The sequence below is a fragment of the Camarhynchus parvulus genome, chromosome 4, assembly GCF_901933205.1.
Source record: "Camarhynchus parvulus chromosome 4, STF_HiC, whole genome shotgun sequence".
Classification (NCBI taxonomy): Eukaryota; Metazoa; Chordata; class Aves; order Passeriformes; family Thraupidae; genus Camarhynchus; species Camarhynchus parvulus.
In genome coordinates, this window is record NC_044574.1 from 57226138 (window position 1) to 57246905 (window position 20768).

Below are 20768 nucleotides of genomic sequence, written 5' to 3' on the forward strand. Positions count from 1 at the left end.
GCAAAACATTACTTAAAAAGTGCTACTACCTGGGATAGATTTTATACTCTTCCACCTATACACTCATTTCTGGACGAGAAGACAAAACATTGCATGCTTCTAAAAGCTAATACATGTCCCAAACATATCAGCAGCATGACTATTTCAGCAGAAAATGAGTTTTTCAGCTCTAACAATGGCATGTAAATTCAAATATTTATTTTTAATTTCAGTCTCCTCTGAAATGTACTTTTCAATTTACAAGACCGAGTGTATAAAACTGACCAGGAATCATTGAGGGTGCCACTTAATTAAATTAGCTTTTCCATGAAAAAAGATTGGTAGAAATGTAAAAAACAGGTGTATTTGAAACACGTTACTCCCATTTCTTCTAACTGATTTTGTACAATATTTTATGGGAATTTAAAATCTTGCAGGGATGGCACCCTTTCAAACAGAGATGAGAGCAATTTGCCCCACTCCACTCTCTCCTCAAATCTGTTTGCTTACCACTGGACCTAGTCTCAGCCAAGACTCAGCAATGGACAGAATTCCCAGCTCACCTTTGTGCACTCATACATATCACAGTGGTAATTTTATTTTCTTCTGTAGAATGAAGGCTGAAAATCTGCTCAAACTTTGCCCACTAACTTCCAAACACCATTTCTTTCAAATGGGTGTTTGATTTTTTCTGAAATAGTAGCTTGATTGTTAGGAAGTTTTGTCCTGGCTGTTTGGGGGGAAGTGAGTTCTGCCCAGACATGCCCAAGAGACACGAGCCCTCTGAGCCTAGATAATCTTTTGGAAGAGGGGTGAGTAGGAATCAAGTCTAGGAACTGTGGGGTAGGAGACCTGAATCCCAGGGGAACATGGGAGAGAAAGAACTGGTGTAAAAGGTCAAATTCCACCTCAGTAATGTGTGGGGCAAGGGCTTGATCCCAAACTCTGGCCATGTTGCTAGAAGCAAGTGTCCAAAGAGCCCTTCAGCTTGAAAGAGACAGTCTTGTCTTGTAGAACTAAAATAGCTGTGTGTGATTTTCTCTTGTTCCTTTCCACCTGCTTCTCCAATGACAGCTAACAAATGTTCTGTTAATGTTCTAGTACAGGAAAAAATATTTATTCTATTAACTTTTCCTAGCTCTGGAGTAATTTCTGAGTAGCTGACAAATGGGGGCTGGCAAAGGCCTGGTGATTTGGAATAAACCTACCCTACAGCATGCACCAGACCAAACCAGGCTCCAGAGATGGAAGGGCCTTTCACTACCCCGTACAGCTAAGAGCTGCCAACACAGCACCTCTGTTTGGGAAAAGAGATTTCCCAGTAAAAAATACAAACCAGTTTATCCCTTACATGGAAGGAAATAGCAAGGTCTATGCCCAAATCCCTGTTGGCTCCCACCCACAAGGCTGAAACAATCAGAAGTACGCTTGCTCAGAGGATAACAGCAGCATGTATGTCAGGAATGCAGGAAGCACAACACTGTTATGTTGGAAATTCCTTCCTGAATTTGTATGTGATGCAGGTTTTGGTAATTAGCATTACGCAGAAGAAAGGGAAAGAACAAAGCAAGAACACAATCCATTCAGTCCTTACCAAGCATATAGAGAATCTGAAGGGACTTGACTTAACCCCAATTATAAAATATATCAAATCTAACAAGGGCACTTGACTGAGGATTTCCCACAGAGAGTAAAACATTAAGACAGACTTGTTCCATTTTTTTTTTCTTTCCAGTACCATGAAAAAGGAAGAAGTTTGTTCTTGTTTTCCTTTTAATCTCAAGAGGTGGCTCAGGAATAAATGTGGACACCTCATCCCTGGAAGTGTTCAAGGCCACATTGGATGAGGTTCTGAGCAATATCTTCTAGTAGAAGATGTTCCTGCCCATGGCAGAGGTGTTGGAACCAGATGATTGTTCTCTACAGCTCCCTTAAAAGAGGTTATAGCTGGGGATGTCTCTCCTCCCAGGCAACCGGCAACAGGACAAGAGGAAATGGCCTCAAGCTGCACCAGGGGAGGTTCAGGCTGGACATCAGGAAAGATTGTGAAGCCACCATCCCTGGAGGTGTTCAAGAAATGACTCGATGTGGCACTCAGTGCTGTGGCCCAGGACAAGGTGGTGATCAGTCAATGGTTGGAGTGAAGGACCTGGGTGGTCTTTTCCAGCCTAAATGATTTTGTCATCTTTAAGGTCCCTTGATGCCTTGAGAGGCTACCTAGAACAGAGTCTAGACAGTGTTAAAGGAATAAAGTAAGTATTTATTAAAAGGCCTTCAAAGGATACACTTTGGATAGCACAAGAGCCTGGCTGAGGCTACACCCAAGATGGATGACAGGTCACACCTTTTCATGCTTCTGTAAGTTTTAACCCCATTTACATATTGGGGTTAATTGTTCAAATACAGCTCCAGGTTATGAAGTCCCATCCTCTCAGATTGCTCTCCTCAATTTGCTCTTGTTTGTACTTTTTGGGCTGCAAGATAGCAGCACTTTGGCTGCACTGAAGCTGCAATGGTGCCCTTGGTTCTCAGGCTGGGAAAGCATTGTTTTGTCGAACTGAACTGTGAGGAGAACTTGCTAACACCTTATAGTTCAGAGTTATATACTAAGGCAGTACAGAATCTGAATAATATGAAAGCTAAAACTTAAGGCATCACCTTCTATGATTCTATGAAGTGGTTTAATTAAGTAAGTTCTAAGTCACCAAAACCAGGCTGCAAAGTGCTTACAGTAGGCTCTGAAGTCAACAGTGATATAGGAGTATTCTACCAGGTAAGGTAAAGATTCAAAAAAACCCAAAATAAACCACTAAAGAGGCTAATCATCTTAAGATTTTCCTCTTGTTGCTGTCCTACATTAAACTGTATCTCAGTGTTTTCCTCTCCAGTTTCTGTCTCAGATGGGAATTGAGGGAAGTGCAGGTTGAAAACTGTCTGTGACAAACTGGGTGTAACCCCACCACCCCCTGGCTGATGAGGGAACACCCACGGCAACAACACCAGCTCCATAAATCCCAGTCACTCTTCACATCCTAATCTATGCATTAGCCAAAAAGACCACTGTCAGCAAAAACTGCTTAGTCCCTAAGAGCTTGTAAGAAAAATGTTACACTGGTGTATTTCTTACTTTCTTGTGTTGGGATCTCCCTTTAAAGCCTGGGAGATCTCAACACAAGCTGAAGACTTGACCAAGATTTAATACATGCTGAATTTCCTCTCATATAAACAGGTATTTAAGGCACAAATATTCTAACATAACAGGCAGCAATAGAACTATTTAAACACAGCCTGCCAGTGCTGAACTCCAGACTGACAATCCAGAACCCTCGTGTCTCTGAAGTGCTTCACAAAACGTTAAATTACAGAGCTCCTTCTTTATAAAAACAGTTATATAAATTTATATGCACCAAAAAAAAATAGTCACAGCTTAGCATTCATTAGGCTGCAAAATTTTGTTACCAAAACACCTCACTCAAACCAGTTATCAGCAGCAACTGTGAATTACACCAATAACCAAGAGGTTTGTATTTGGCAATCTGAGAAAAAAAAATCTGGAAACTGGTGCTCTGGTCGGCTTTTGTACTTGGGAAACACTTTTGGCACCATTAACATGGAAGGCTTGATTCAAGTCTTCTGCAAATTAAAATGTGGAGGCATGAACAGGAGTGAATTAATTACATGTTTTATGGGGGAGATCCTAGTCAGCTCAAGTCTTTCAGATACAAGTTTGAGCTCAAATTCACAGCTGACAGTGTCCAATCAAGACAACCGATTTCAGGTAGGTTTGACAGGGATCTCTGAAGTTACTAAATTTGTAAACATTCCCACCAGCACTTGTTGCATGACTTTGGCACAATTAAAAAAATAAGTCTTGTCTAGCTTTGGAGAAGACTTAAAATCTATCAGATCCAGTTCAGGCACAGAATCACAAAACCCAGCCTGCCAGACTGACTTTAATGTCTTGGTCCTAAAAATTGGTCTGTTAGAAGTTCAAAGCCCTTTCATCATTCACTTAACCTGATCCCAGTGGAAGAATTCAACCCTTTTACTTTCTCTTAAACCTTGACTCTGAAAGGTAGACAAATCATAATTAGCAGAACATACGTTTTACTTGACTCCCTCCAGCTTAAACACTGCCTATGTGTGTACACTGCCTAGTTGTCTGGCAGGAGAACCTACCACTGAGGCAGTGTAAGAAAGTTCAAGTGCTCTTGCTAAATACAAAAAGCTGGCTCAGTTTACACAATTTTTTTAACAGTGTATCTTATAATTTTGAGTACAAGGTATTGCCAGAAAAAAATAAAAGCTTTAAAAGTCATATTCTATAAAGCTATGTCAGGTACAGTAAAGTACAGAAATGTTCTTATGATGTTAATGAAGAGACACCTGTGAATAAATTGGTATTACCATGGTTAAATTTACATGGTACATTTAAAAATTATAGCACTTAAAAGCTTTAAGGCATCATTTATTTTGACTTATTCCATAGTCATTAATTTGAAAATCAGAGCAGAGATAATTAGATAGTGTGGCTACAGACCAAACTGAGATATTTCACATACATGACACTTTGTAGACAGGCCTTCTCAATTGTTCCTTGGCTTGCTATAAAGCTGAACCTACCTTCTTGCAAGGTAACCCTGCCAGCATACACACAAAAAAAAAATTAAAAATTCAGCATTATGAAATGAAATATCTACCTGAGAGCTTCATGAGGAGCTCAGATGCTGCCTTGACTGACATATCCTGCCTCATCACATTTGCCTGTGCTTCTTGTGGCTTGAGTTTCTCTTCGGGGATGTTTGGAGCTGAGGCTTCAGACTCTTGGCTGAACACATAGCTGGGCTGAGACACGGCTGAACTTCCAGCTTCTTCATCCTTAGGCTCCTCTTTCACTTTAAAATTAGGAGTCAAGGGCTCTTTTTGATTTGCAGCTGTTAAGAGAAGGAAAGAAGTGAGATTCAGTGTAATACATAATCCTGGAACAGGTAGTAACAGGGAGAAACCATAACCTGAGAAATGCTAGAGCAGCTACAGGCAGCAGACACATCCAACTGTGCTCAAAGATGCTTCAAGGGACAAACAAACTTCTGCACCTTTTCTACAAAGGGGCACTTTTGAAACACAACAACTACTGTATGTACCAAAGCTCAGAAGAACATTCTCTCATGTGTTTCCCCCTACTCCTCCCTAAAACTCTTCCCTTGTCATTGGTTTGTAGGCTTTCTACAGGCCTGGTGGAAGTTCAAAACATTTCACCTAAGGGCAAATTTGGCAAAACCCATGGATATGACATACTAAGGTTTTAATGCACGGAAGAGAGGCAAGATATGAAGAGTAGGAAGATAGAAAATATAAGAGGGGAGTAAAAGGGAAAAGATAGCAAATTCTTAGGTCCTAAAAGTTGCTGTATTAAGAAGAGAACTAAGCGATTTTCAGAAGAGAGCTCTGCACTGTTCTAAGCTCTATATCCCTAAAAAGAAAGAGAGTAAGTTTAAAATATTCCTTTTGAATACTCCTCCTAAGCAGCTGTACAGCCTCAGAGGAGGGTAAGGAGACTTTGGGGAGCTGCTTAAGATCTACACAGCGAGCAGTGCTTGGAGGGCCTTTCTAATACCTCTTGACAGCAGCAGAACCTCTGCACGGTGTTTGGTCAAAAGGATAAAACCAGAACAGCTATTAATATTTCCAAACCCAGCCAACATAAATTCATGGGAAGAGGCATGACAAACAGAAAGCTAAAGAAGTTGCACTATTCTTCAAGTAAATCTTCTAATAATTTTTTTAATTTAACCATGAAGAGATACTTCTTTCCCTGTTTCTTCATGACCTTTTCTTGGCCAAAATGTCACTTTAAATTCCCAGTAACACACAGCAGATGACTTGTTGAGTGCCTTTAACTTTGGCAAGTTTACATTTTTCCCACCTCTCTAAACTTCTGTCTCCACAAAAGACAAAATCTGGCTAGATTTACCTGCTTAAACCCTTGGTCTACTTTCTCCTCCATTTCAGCTTCTTACTTCCCTTTACTTCCCTTACTTCCCTTTTTTGGCATCTTTCTTCAGACACTCTCCTCCTCAGCAACTCCCCCAAAACTCCTAGAGAACCCAAATTCCTGCATCCTACTATGAAGTGCTTACCATCTCCCAGACACCTGAACTCTAAAATATGGGGTACAATTGCCATCATTATCAGAATTAAACACATTTGCTACTCTGAGCCTTTCATTTCCACATAGGTCAAATCTTTTATGTTTGTCTTAGGGGGTGTGCTAATGATTTTTAACGCTACTGCATTACCCTGTAACACAACACATCTTTCTAATCTCTATTTCAGAGTTTGATTTTCCTCCTTGCTGCTGGGCAAGCCATTACCAAAGAACAGGATTAAGGCAATTGGTATAAAGAGTGCACACATAGTCCACGTGCACCTATACATTAGTTCTAGTCACTTCAAGAATTACGTTACCTTATATCTGGAATTTTTAGCATAACCTATAGGAGCCTTTACCAGCATTAGGAATTGCTTTTGCATTTTTTATTTTATAAAGAAGAGCAAAAGTAGAAATATGAAACATTAAAACATGCTTTAAACCATAAAAATACAAGTTAGAGCTCTCAAGCCAATCTTAATTTTACTAAGATACTAACAAAAAATTTTCCATCTATCTTCTTTATCCTGGCCTCAGTCTATTCTGGGGTTTGACCTGGGGTGATGAATGGTCACAAAAACAAAGAGACCCAAACCTTCTCTGCTGAATTACCTTCTGCTGTCCTCTGCTTTTAAAACATGCCACTCCAACTGCTGATATGAAAAATATCTCCACCAGGATCTGAGTGCAACTGAGAGAGAGCAGTCTGCCTGAACTTTCAGAGAACACTGGGGAAAGAAAAGGTCTTTTGAATTTATTCATTTCAAAAAGGTATTAATTCAAATTTGTCCCAGAAAATAAAGGAAGCCTGAGTCTGAGTGAAGAGGTAAAGATGACCCACTGAGAGCAACCATTAACCTGTGGACCCAGCCTTGTCTCTGCCATGAACCAGGGCACAAAATGAGCCAGGTAGAGCAAGCACTACAGGTTGGGTGAGCCTACACTCCTCCACCACTTAAAATAGAGGCGATATTAAACTTGCATAGGTCAGTGTAAGTTTGTAACCATATGCCATGGCAAAAACATCCATAAACAAACAGAATGGAACAGAATTCAGATAATATCACAGACTTAAGCAAGGTACTTATTACAAGAGTTGGATGCTATAGTATGCAGTGGCAGACGCTTATTGCATTACCTTACCACAAGAAAAAGGATCAAAAGGAGTGCTTTTGGAACAAATTAGCATTTTTTAAAAACCCTCTTATCACCAAGTCAAAAGTCAGCAGCCAATGTGACCCAGTCTAAGGTGGTGCCTCAATGCTCTTCATCCCAGGGTATCCTCAAACCCTACTAAGATGAAGACAAGTTCTAATAGCTCAGAGGACCAAAATTTCAAGGTAGACCACGCCAGAGTTTAAAGAGTTTAGTGATAGTCCAGTTCTTGGCCCTTCAATTCAAGAAGAACATTGAGGCGCTGGGGTGAGTCTAGGGAAGGGCAACAGAGCTGGTGAAGGGTCTGGAGCACAAGTTTTATGAGAAGTGGCTGAGGAAACTGGGGGTGTTTACCCTGGAGAAAGAAGGCTTAGGGGTCACTATCACTCCACAATCCCCTGAAAGGAGGCTGTAGCCATGTGGGCGTCAGACTCTCGTCCCAGACAGCCAGTGATAGGATAAGAGGAAATAGCTCCAAGCTGCACCAAGAGAAGTTTAAGTTGGACATCAGGAAGAATTTCTTCCAGAAAGGTTGATGAGACATTGGAATGGGCTGCCCAGGGAGGTGGTGGAGTCACTTCCCTGGAGGCGTTTAAGGGAAGACTGGACATGGCACTCAGTGCTGTGGCCTGGCTGACAAGGGGGTGTTTGGTCATGGATTGGACTCGATGATCTCAGAGGTCTTTGCTAACCTGACTGATTCCATGAAGTGAGAGATCCAGAATGAATCAAGTCTCCCTCCTTTCCCCTGCACATCTTTCCCTTTCTGTCCCTACCCCACATGTGATCCCTCCTGCAGTGTCAGCACGTGCTGCTAGGAGCCTCTGCCTCCTCACACTTCTGAGCCATCATCCAGGGCAACAATGATAAACAAAACCATGTTGATAACAAATCGACCAGCACAGCATGAGACATAATCTAAATGAGCTCTTCATGAGATATTAATACTCTGTGTGTTTACAATACCTCACCAATGACAAAAATAAAACATAGTCAGGGTGCCCCAACCCAGAGGAAGCCCTGAAGGTGTGCCTTTGGCAGTATTACATGAAGGAAAAGAATCTCAGACTGTTGTTCTTACCCATGTCTCTGATTCTGCCTACTCTACCTGCTTTGTTTTGGACAGAAGAGGGAATTAATAAGTTAGGAAAGAATTAGAGTCTTATTTCTTTAATTAACTGGCAGCACATTTCTTGAACTGATGATGTTTTCTAAAAACAAACATTTAAATTGTAGATAAAACACAAAAATAGAAGAGTTATTTGCCTCATTTTTCTCGCCCCAGAAAATCAAAAACAAAATCAGACAACTACTGGGTCAGTTTAAGCCAATTGCTACAATTAATAGGGTTTTTACTCTTTCTTGAAATATACTGAAGCAGATTCTAATGTAAGTGAAGCCTAAAACAGAAGGACAAATGGAAAAGGGCAGATTGTCTCATTTATCAGATCCATACTTAAAAGCCAGAGGGGGAAAACAACCCACAACACAAAAAAGACCCCCTAAACAACTAAAGTCCCCACCACTCTTGTCTCTGTCCCATCTTGCATCCACAGCTCTGGACAAAATTGCTAACACATGGGGAATAGCAAGCGTGATGCCTCCACCAGTCATTTTAGGGAAAACAATAAACAGATGTAAGAAAAAAATATTGCAAGTAAGGGAAATAAAATTTTACTATGACCAGTTTTTAAAAATCCCATGACTGAGGAATCCTTAAAAAAATTAGAACTAGACAAGAATCAAAAAAATATGTTGAATGTTATTAAAGTATATTTGAACGACAAAATTATTACTCCCCAGAAGGAAGAGTATCTTCTATCTACATACAAAAATAGATACACACACATATCCTAATTTGTATTTAATTTACATTCATTCTGAACAGCAGTGAGAACAGAATGAAGGATGTGTTGTCTGCACACTGAATAAAAAAACCCAGCAATTTAATTTTGAAATACACAGCGAGGAAACAAAACAAACCCACAGAGCAAATGAAACCAACAGGCAGGAATCTCTCAAGCACAGTGGATAATGCTCCGTTTGTTCTATTCCATATCCAGAAAAAACACAGATCAAAGAATATTCCAGACTGCTGATTTTTATCTTCCTGGCAACTGGAACCATTTGAGCCATTTGGCAAAAGTAGATGATGAAAGTTATAACACTTTCCTGAAACTGCCAAATGCCACAAGAAAAGCTTTGGGCATCTGCCACTAATCTGAAACACTCTGGTAGAAGCTGCTAACTCCATCAGTCCACTTAAGAGGATTTCTAAATGCTCAAAATGTTTATAACTGAAAGAGGGAAAATGGGCTGATTACTTCCAAGCCAAGCTCAATGTTACAAGTCACAATCAGCAAGAAGCTGGTCACTGCTCCATCTGTCTGAGAGAAAAACATGAAGAAAAAACAGAATCCACAACAAAAATTCTGCCACCAAAAAAGGCCATGAGAAACAGCATCCATAGAGTCTGGGTTGAAAGGAACTATGATGAAACTTCCATCCCAGACAGTAAGCTCTGAGCTATGGTGGTTAAGAAGAACCAAGGGCCTATGACAGATCAGTTCTGCTGTATTTGGAGGACACAGTCCCATGACAGTGGGCATCACATCACCCTGAAGGCAGCTGTGGTCAATAACGGGTGTGACTTGAGTCATCTATTATTTTATTCTCAAGCAGTTGAAATGTCCAGGTAGGAATTGGCATTCTGAATGGAGACCATGGCTTATATTTGATGACATTCAAGAACTGGGAAAGAAGCACAAACACTGCAGAAGCAGCCCCCAGTGAGCTAATTGCTTTGTAAGAAAAATCTGTGGTATTGGAACCTGTTGGAGAACCTCCAGATTAAAATCCAATTGGGCTGATAAATTATGTTCATCTGATTAAACACAGAGGCTGCATACACAGTAAGTGGCCCAAAAGGAGAAATACTGTTCTTCTGGCAGGACATTCTAGGTGGTCTAGCAGTTCCTTTTAGTGTCTCTTGCCCTGGAGTATCAATATGTCCCAGAGCACTTCATGCTACTTGGCCCTTCTAGGAATTCTCAATTACACCTGAATTTTAAAGCTCTTTACCTTGCCCTAACTAACCCATAGGGCTATAAGGGACAGAATGGGCATTACCAGTGAAAAAGCTACTTGTGGCTCAAGGGTGCTCAGCATGACAACATTTCTTTTGATCAAAGCAGTGCAATGGCAGAACAGACAACCACAAATATGATGATGCCATGACTTGACACTCCTGGGATTCAGGAGGTCACTTAAAATATGAGGTCTTCCAAACCATATTGCTTCAGTACATTAAAAACTGCAAGCCTAGGTTAAGAAAGGCCAGCTAAGTAAACTGATCTTCTTTAAACTGCTCTGTATTTAGAAAGCTGGAGTCAAGCATAATGAGACATAGCAAAGGAGAATGACCAGTCCTGCTACTTTGCCCTCAAAATCTCCCCATGTTCTAGTCCAAGTGGAATGAAGGAATCAAGCAAATTGCTAAGGCAGGAGCAGAACCACACATCCCTCCTGACACCCCAAGATGTCTGCTGCTCAGCCGAAGTCCCACAGGGTAAACAAGGCTGTACCATCTGCTAAGAACATTTCCTCCTTTCCAGGTGAAAACTAAAACAGCAGCAGAACAGGTAAGATTGCAAGGACACTGGAAAAAAGAGAAGAAGCAGTGAAAAGAGCAAGAAGGAATTTATTGCTGATAAGAAAGAATTACTTGCAATATTGGAATGTCTTCTCTCTCCAAAGGAGCAAAAACAGGGGAGAGAAATATCACCAGACCAGCCTTTATATTTGTTTAACAAAACAAAAAACAAAACAAACAATCAGAGATGATTGAACTAACAGTGTTTTCAAATCCCATTTTGGATAGATGAGAGAGAAAGGCTCATGAGCTCGGACTTCTGCCCAGAGTAATGGTGTATTCAGGGAAACAAAAGAGCCATTAGCCTAGTCCAGTCCTACACTCCTAATGTAAGAGTTTGTGTAGACATTAAAATGAAATTGTAAGCACAGATCTGGTCCAGAATTATATTGCTGGCTTCTTTTAAGTTGTATTGGACTGAAAACACACAAAGAAAAGGTGTTTGTTATTCTGCATTTTAAATTGCTGGATTAGAACAGAGACTACACTGTGTTATCTTGCTAAATTCTACATGTTCCTTCAAGATGTAAAACACAACGGTGTGATTTTAAGGATGTTGGGAAATTGTGGATGCAAGACTAGAAATTGCTGAGAAGAGACTATAAGGGTGATGATATATCAGTAGCAAAGATTAGAACAAGATTTTATTTGCCCAAGTTTTAAGTAGATGTGCTATTGCATATCAGAATTTTACTTCAAACTAAAGGTCTATATGGAAATTAGGAAAATGTGAATCTGGAGAGACTTCAAAGAGAGAACTTGATGACATCAGGGGTATTTACACTGACAGCAGCATTATGGAATTCACAGTATTTTTAAATTAAGGACATGGCTCAATAATTGCCAGTCCTGTGAGCTTACATATTCTAATTTAAATTTTACATTCTGACATAAACTACGACTCCCAAACATAGACAGTCTGGTCTTTTCTTTGGAACTTGCTACTCAAATACATAAATTATGGCAATTAAACTGTATATGATTTTATTTTATTAAAAATAGGTGCTTGAAGAGTTCAAGCCAGCCAGTTCAGCACAGTCAATGGCAAATGATAAAACATTTCAAATTACTTGTGTTACCTTTAAGGAACACAGTAATTTTCAAGAGCCAAACAGAACAAATAATCTAAATTATTAGTTAGCTTTTCTACTAATATGCTGTATGTAGCTGTCTGATAATTTACTCTCTCATTATTCCATTAATGGAATCAGCTAATAAAACACAAATGAAAAGCCCAAATATTTTGGACAGTCACCAAAGTCCCATGGTGGCTTTATTTCCCAAAATAAAGACTTGACTCCTTGCATGACAGTGACAGCAGACACGACAAACTGAGATAAAGCAGTTTCTAACTGGTGTAGCACGGCCAGCCCCAAACCCTCAACATTTTAGCTCCTTCCTCCTGTCTTCTTTTAAGGTTTTCCATGCAAGTAACTTGGGGAGCATAAAAAGAACAGCAGAGGCAGGGCACACTTGATACCAATCCACAAGATGAAGGGATTTGCTTGCTGGAGCAATGCACTTGTTTAAACCCAGAGAGGTGGGGAGAGAGGCCAGCAATGAAGGATGTGTACCAATTACTGTTTCCACACAGAATCCCATGGAGAGCAATAGTGCAAGAATCCCATTCATTTTGTTGGGATTCATTTATTTCCAAATGTTAAAAGTTACTGCAGTACATAATGTAGGCACAGTAATAACATCACTAGGGTACACTGGCCATTGTAGTTTGGATCATTGTGAAAGAAATTTTTATTGGGGAAAAAAAAAAGCTCAAGCCTGAAAAGTGGGTGGAAGGACACCAGTATTTAGAGATGTGTTGTATAATGTCTGCCACTTAAATCTTTGAAACAGGAAAATCAAATACTCTTTAAATTAAGATATGAATGCTGTTATAAAGTTTCAACATGGAATTAATGGACTGGGGGAGGAAAACATTCTGACAAAGCAATGCTACAGCAAAACACTGGAGAAATTTAAAGTGTACAAGCAGACCTACTGAAATCAGAAGGGCAAGATTTGAAGGTAAAAACATGCCCATGCTTAAATATTCTTCTTTTTATGTGTTGAGTATCTGCTAATCGTCTTTACAAAAAACTCTGAATAAAGTTTCAGAGAACCCTTTTAAATTTCTTGTCAATTTCAATCCTCTCCTACCTTAAACTAGGACCTAGAGAACTGAATCTAGGAAAAAAAAATCAAGATTTGTTCTAGGTTTTAGATTTACATTTGGTGATTTGTGTTATGCCTTATTTCATAAAACACGTAACTAAAGATCTTTCTGGCAAGCAATGGCACAGAATTGGGCATGAAGTGGTCTTGAAAAGGTCACCCACACCAGTATTTCTCAATCTCTTTAAATCTAAAGCTCCCCTGAGCCTTTCTGAAAAAAAACTGAATGGCTGTTTTGGGTAGTGTCATCATAATTCATCTCTGGCCCACTCCAAATCAGGTCTAAACTTCAAACATCTGTAAATTTCCCCCCAGTTTGCATCTCTGCATCTTGCTGCTTGTTTTTATTCAGATAACATTTCTTGCCACTGCTTATGACATCCTATGGTCCACTGATAGAGATACACAGATTTAGTCCATCTTACTGCTTCCTATGTGACCAGCCATATCTGACAGGCAGCTGTTTGTACATTTCCCCAGGGGCAGAGATGCCACAATGCCTCCAGCCAAACTATCCTAGAGGTATAAATACCTCAGCTCGGCAAAGCTTTTCCTAATACTAACTTAAACCTTACAGTGAAACAATCTTTTTACTTTTTGTCCTAATTACAATGATTTTATGATTATTTACTCTAATTTCCACTCTCCTGGAAACTACGCTAAGGCACATGGAAAACAAAGAAGTGGTTGGTGACAGCAAACGTGGCTTCACCAGGGGCAAATCACGCCTGATAAATTTGGTGGCTTTTTATGGTGGAGCTACAGCACTGGTGGACAGGGGCAAGCAGACTTGTGCCAAGCATTTGACATTGTCACATGTGACGCCCTGGTCTCTAAACTGGAGAGACATGGATATGATGGATGGACTTCAGCAAGTTTCCCATGAAACTGGAGGTATACAGATTGACACCAAGCAAGAAGAGGAACAATAAACATTGGCAAACAAAAATAAATGTTCATTTAGAAGATCAATATTCAATAAGAATATATGCCAAATTCTAAAAGTCTATATATCTATCTACTGCTTCTTTCCTAGCCACAAGGCCTGTCAGAGAAGAAAATTAGATTGTTTTGACATAATTTGGTCTCGAAAAATCTGTGTTGCCTGTTAAAATTGGCATATACAATTTGAGATGTCAAAAGATTTAGATCATTGGAAAGGTAGGGCAAATAATTGAAGCTCTGATGGGCCTAACAAGACTGCTGTAATAAAGAAATCACTCAAATGAACTTCGTTCAGCAGAGCTGAACCATCAGAACTGCAGCTAATACTCAGCCAACTTGCTAAAAGAGAATTACTTCTACTCTAAATTTATGCACTCTGTATAGAGGAAAGCATGAACCAAATGTATGTAACACAACATAAATCCCAGAAGAAAAGAAATTCCCTTCCTTCTGACATTGCTCTTCCTGCATAGCGAACTTGGTGACTGGCAGTACATTTTAATCCAAATATGCGCACATACAAAATTACAGATACATCTTGCTCCCCCAGAGACTTTATAACATGTTGCTAGGTAACAGTGCATACAAGTCAGGTTTCAAGACCTTTAGTAAGTCACCATAAAATAACTGCATAGGCCTTTTGCATGAATAATGTACATTTGTATCCTTTCTCTGATGCCAATAGAGCAGACACTGAAAACATGATCGTCTGCCAAACTGTGAACAGCTTCCCATCAACTGCTACATGAAAAGCCACACACCAAATTTTTGCATGTTTTCTCAGCTTTCAGGCTTTCCCCCACTCTCCTGCACTCTGCTCTCATTCCTGCTCCATGCAGCCATTAGGAGCAGCACCCTGCCCAGGCCAGCCCTGCTGATGTGCAGAGCCTCTTCGTGCACAGCAACCCGGATTTAAGATCGACATCGGCACAACAACATGTGTGGGACAGCTGTTGGGCAGTGTCAGATGGATTGCATATCAAGACCAAATTTGCAACTCAACTGAAGAAATGTACAAGCAAATCCAAACAGACTCACCCTGCCTGCTTTTTGTCAGTCAGAATAATCATTTATATTGACAGATTATTTAATATTTCTTTCACGGGGAGGTCCTGTGGCTTCTTCCAACCAACACAGTAAGCCATTTGTGCCAGCCCAATTCCCCTCCTGCTTGCCCTCCGCTGTTTTCTCTTTTCCTGGCTGGCTCCATGAAGCCTCAGTCTTGATTTCTTGTATTAACCCATTCTACTCAATTCCTCCCAGAACTGTGATCCCAGAGGTATAAAGATCTGGGAAGATGAGGAAAGATTTTCCTAACAAATGGCTGTGGTTTCACCAAGGCTGGGCATTAAGACAGAACTAATTCCTTAGTTTATCTGACAATAAAATTTGTTCAACTACAACTTATTTTCCATTTAAAGGAGAAAGCTGACTAATTATTTTCTGTTGTAAAGGTTTTCTTCTCTCTCCAAAGCCTAAAATGTCCCATGGGGACTGAGATCTCCTTGCGAAACAGAAGTTCCTTGAGTGACATTTTTCCTGACTTCTTTCTCTTCAAAAAATTCAAGGCCAATTTCCAAAACATTTGGCATAGAACACCTCCCCAGCATATCAACTGTACTGAAGTAGTCAGTCAAATCAATAAAAGAAAATTATAAAATATAGCAGATCCAACCTAAACAAATCCTACACTCCAGTCTAACACAGGAATATCATTCTTACAGCAATATTCTGACAGTGAAAAAGCATGAAACACATGTATAAAACAATAATAATAATAATAATTTTTAAATTAATCTCTAGGACTACTGTTCTTTTAAAGGTGTTAGCAACAAAACCCAAGAGTAGTAACAATCACACTTCCCATGCATTTACAGCATAGGCCTCAAATACTATTTGGAAAGGAAGGTGACCAATACTTTACTGGTCCTTTTTAACAGGAGGATAAAGGCAAAAAACTTAAAAACTGAATTTTTGAACATGCTGGGCACTTGGGTGACCCTCAGTGATTTCCAACTGGAACTATAGGTATTCAGTATGTCTGGAAAATGCATCACAAGAGATTTGCCAAGGTAAATGCTAATGAACATGAAACCCTAGATAAACAGTTCTCACTCCTAATCCCAGCAATTAAACAGCAAAACCCCTCTCTCCTCTCACTGTTTCCCCTCTGCCTTTCACCATACACCTCTGCTACCAAAAGAAACAAGAAATTACAATTTAAGAATGTTTTGCTCCTAGCAATTTCTTGACTTAGTAAAACCAAGACAAAGTGTCTCCTAGCCCATAAAAGAGCAGCCAGTGCTGCTGCTCAATTACCTGACAGCTTCATAAGAAAATCTGATGCCATCTTGACGGAGATGTCTTGGCTGAATAGTGCTGATGCTGTATTGGCCACGAAGTCAGAGGAGTCTTTCAGCTTTGTGTTGTTTGGGGCTCTGTCAACAGCGCTTAGAGCAAAAGGTGCAGCTGAGGTGCCAGTGTCGTCCTTGGGCTCTTCTTTCACCAGCAAAGGTGGAACGCCCCCAGCAGGCTGCCCAGCCACATCGGGTGTTTTGGATACAGATGCTGATCCCGGGAGCTCTGGCCCCGCTCCTTCCCTCTGTGGTCCCGGGCAGGAGTCATTGTTTAGCTGTGGGGACCCCTTCACCTCAGTTTCTGGCATTTCCTCCTTCACTTTAGACTCTGTCCTGAGGAAATGCTGGTGGCAGCGCATGTGGAGTTTCAGGCTGAAGTGGCGGGAGGAGGTAAAAGGGCACAGCTGGCATTGGAAGGTCTCACCCCTGTCTTGGTGCTGATGAACCTGGTTCAAGAGGGGAAAGACAACAGCTTGTATTAAGCCAAGGAGATTAATAGAATTGCAGAAATCTCAACTCTATTTCTCACACCGTCTGAAAAAAAAAAAAAGAAGAAAATAACTAATGAGTGAACTCTTCATTCTGAGCACTGGGAAAGTGGTCAGACCCCAAGAACAGTAGGATTCTTTCACACAAGTCAAAGAACTTAAGCATCGGACTCAAGTGAAAGCAACCAAAAAAAAAAATCAGGAACATCTGTTTCTGCAGCTTGGAAATGATGATGTCTGCTTTGGATCAAACAGTCCTTACAATCAGATCCTGATGAACTGTCAGTGCATAAAGACTTCCAAGCTATAACTAATAGCTTTCTTGATTAAAAAACAAACATCACTCTGTGCAACCTAACTAATAAAAATTGTTCAGAGCAGCTAAAAAAACCCCAACCAACACAGCAATATCCAGCATTGATTTATGTATCATTAGAGTAAAAACACAGCACCTGGCAATACCAAGGAGCTATTGAAACAGTTTGCTGCAAATTAATTCTACCAGAAAATAAACAGCTCTTTTATGATACAATAGAAACATGAGAGATGGTGTCTGCCATTTATTCTAGTTTATCAGTCAATTAAGGATCACAGTTAATCTTGCTGGCCTCATATTTGGACTGCAGGCTCTTTGTCATGGAGCCTGCATGCTCCAGTATGAATGCAATGCCAGCCATCCCCAGGCTCCATGCCTATTACCTTTGGAGGGAACTCCATCCATCCATGCACAATGGCTCACATATTATATGAACAGACACACTCATTAAACTATATAAGCTACAGACATATAATTATACAATTTCTTGCTTCATACAGTACTCATTAAAGAGAAGGAGCAACTGAGCCCAGCACAATAGCAGCAAGGCTGTTGAAAAATCTTTTCGCTATAAAAATCTTTTCACAAATAAATTTTAAATCCTGACAGCAGCACTCCTGCAGGCTACTCCCTGCAAAAAGGCTGGCAAATACATATATTTGTTCCTTACTAATGGATGAACATGTGATCAGGACACACTGGCACCAGCTGAGCTCCACACATTTGCTTTCACTTGTGACTCAAGTTGGTTGGAAACATTTCAGTGAGACAGATTTTTGTTGGAAAATGGCAATTTGTTGAATGCAAAATATTTCACCTGAAACATGGAGAGGTTTGATGAACTCTTGGCAAACAAGGTGTGATTCCCTTACTACTGAGTGGCACTCATCCTTCCCCCTGCTCCCTGGGCTTGGCTCAGACAAAACCAGCTGTACCAGGGATTTAAGGTTTGCTGCTACAGCCTGGGAGCCCAAAAGCCCTGAGGGCTGCAGATCTACACAAGGGAGCTTGGAAAACCTAGCTTTAGCTAAGGCTTTCAGCACTTTCCAGTCTCCTGCAGAGCTGAGATCCAGATCCTGAGGGTCCTGGTGCAGAACACCACAGCGTCCCAGGCTAACAGCAGCATTTCCCAAAAAAGGCTCTGTCAGAATTCAGGCTGGAGTTTCACACAGTGCTAGACTTGGCCTGATTAATTTTCTATATTGTAAGAGGAACTCAGTCACAAGCTCAGATCCAGGATTTCCAGTTCTACACAAGCCCTCAACTCAGGTCAGCTGAAATGTGAAGCTGGGGGATGTCCCTCTTTTCGTACTTTTTGCATTCAGTGAAGACACATTTCACCAGTGCTGTGTGACTTTTCATTCAGTGGTTCCTTTGGTGGCTCTGGAGGTACAAGACAGCAAGAGAGAATTTCTCTTGGCCAGAATGACATTCTCAATACTGTCTAAGCATGACATTTACAGATAAAGCAATTCTGGAATCCTATAATTGCACCTGACAATGACAAAAAAAAAAAAAAAAGAAAGAAACTAATGCTAACCTAACATATATTTAAAGCAACCTTGCATAGGAATAGCAGCACAATAAATGCTAAATATTAGCAGGTTACAATGAAAATGCCAACCAGATTGCCTGTGTACACTAGCAGGATGGTCTGTGAGCACAGCAGTGTGCGAGCACTCTCCACAGAGAACACCGAGATGCGCTCAGGGCAGCAAGCACCCTCACCATGGCAACTTTATCTCTTACACCCACAGATTCTGTGTGCCAGGGCTTCTCTTCAGGGTCCCCTTCAATCAGCATTTCCCTGCCTATGTGTTTAACCACATCTTCCAGAGTTCCTTATCACAAGCATCCATCCCATGCCTTCAGAAGGCTGTCCCTGCAGCAGACAGGTGACAGAGCCTGGGTGGGAGCCCACCTCCTCTCCCCAGGACCATGGCATGCCACCTCTTCAACATCTTTTGAGAATGGAAGAAGATAAGAGCCACTGATTCATTCAATTTGAATTTTTTTTTCTCCTGCCCAAAACCAGTAACTTCATCACCAATGGATTTCTCATAAAATAAAGAGCATTTCTAACTCACAGCCAAGGAATGACAGAGTTCAAACCCAAATATTTTGAGTATTGAAAGGAAAAATTTTAGACCAAGGAAAAAAGGAAAAAAAAATTAAGCCAAAGATTTAGCCCAATATCTAGAGTCCATTCCCACCAGAAGATTTTAACTTTAATTTTATTTTCAAAAATAAATAAAATTAATTTAAAAATTTGAACACTAAAGCTAAGCTAAAATCCCTCTAAAGGAAAATCTATCCCTTATTTTCTCATTCAGCAGCAGCTAAAATAGCCAAGAATTGCCATTCTTTGCCATTTGGGGGAAAGAGTCAAGGCAGTAACTACTTGCTGCAGAATGAAAAACAAGAAACCCTGTAGAGCTACACAGAAAGCCACAGGGGAGATTTAGGCCACGCAATATTACAGTCCAAAAAGCTGCCTGCTCCCTCCATGAGGCAGAGAATGGCTCTTATACTGTGCTAATGCTACCCAAACCATCAGAGTCTTTAGACTCCAACAGGCTCTTCCTGCAAGAACCACAGGCAGGAGGAGACAAGAGTGCAGCTGGCAGGTTTTCCCCAAAGTGCCAGCCTGAGCCCAGCTGCTGCCAGATTTGGATCGCTCTGAATTACACTGCAACAAACCACAGTGCACAACCTGCTCATACACAATGCTTCTTTCAAAATCCCATAAAACTGCTGTTTGACTTATGCCAGAACCACTTAAGGGCTTCTGGCTTCAGAGTTTATTTCCTTTAACCAGGGATGTTCTCCTTGACTGGGCAAAGGGCTTGTATCTTCTTGATGCTAACTCTGCAGCCTGATCAGTCTCAAATGATATTTTGTGGTTCTGCAGTTTTTTCAGTGTATGCTTGCTATGACACTTGCAGTAATTTTCAACAGAATTACAGTGTCCTTACAAAGTTTAGGCTTTGTTTGAGGACTTGGGTACAAGTTATCTCTTGGTCAAAATTTTAAATTTTTTTTTCTCTCAGTTTCTCTTGCTGCCTCTTCATTCTCACATTACAAGAAAGAAAAAAAGAGGCCATTCAGTTCATCTTCTCTATCAAGCATTCTTCTGATCACACCTCTCTCACCCTCCTGGCAGTCCCATTCTTTTCAGCTCCTTTCTTCACAGGCAGTCCTTTCTTGCCATCCCACTAATAATTTTCACTACCAGCATTTAAAATCCCTTCTATTTCTCATGTCTTTTCTAATGCAGTGACCAGAAGTGGCAGCATACCATATGCTAATAGTAACATTGTTACATTTTCAGTGTTATTTCTGTTTTATTCTCCAGACACTCAAATATCTAATGTGCTTTTTAACCACTGCTGTGCATGCCAAGAAAAGGTTTTCATTGAACTGCCTATAACAATATCCAGATATTTTTCCTGAGCAGTTATAGTTCATTATATCCAACAGGCAGGTGCATTATTAGACTCTGGTTTCCAAGGTACAGTACCTTCTATTTGTCAACAATAACTTCATTTGCCCC

The 20768-nt window shown here is 40.4% G+C and overlaps 1 protein-coding gene across 1 annotated transcript in view; it reads right to left on the reverse strand.

Annotated features, from left to right (window-relative positions):
• Positions 1–20768, reverse strand: part of ZNF827 (zinc finger protein 827) — a 100784-nt gene that overhangs the window by 44928 nt on the left and 35088 nt on the right. The window contains exons 4-5 of the mRNA XM_030948364.1: positions 16374–16857; positions 4680–4913 (exon numbers count right to left, since the gene is read on the reverse strand). Coding sequence (XP_030804224.1) covers positions 4680–4913; positions 16374–16857 — 718 coding nt within the window. The remainder of the gene's footprint in view (positions 1–4679; positions 4914–16373; positions 16858–20768) is intronic.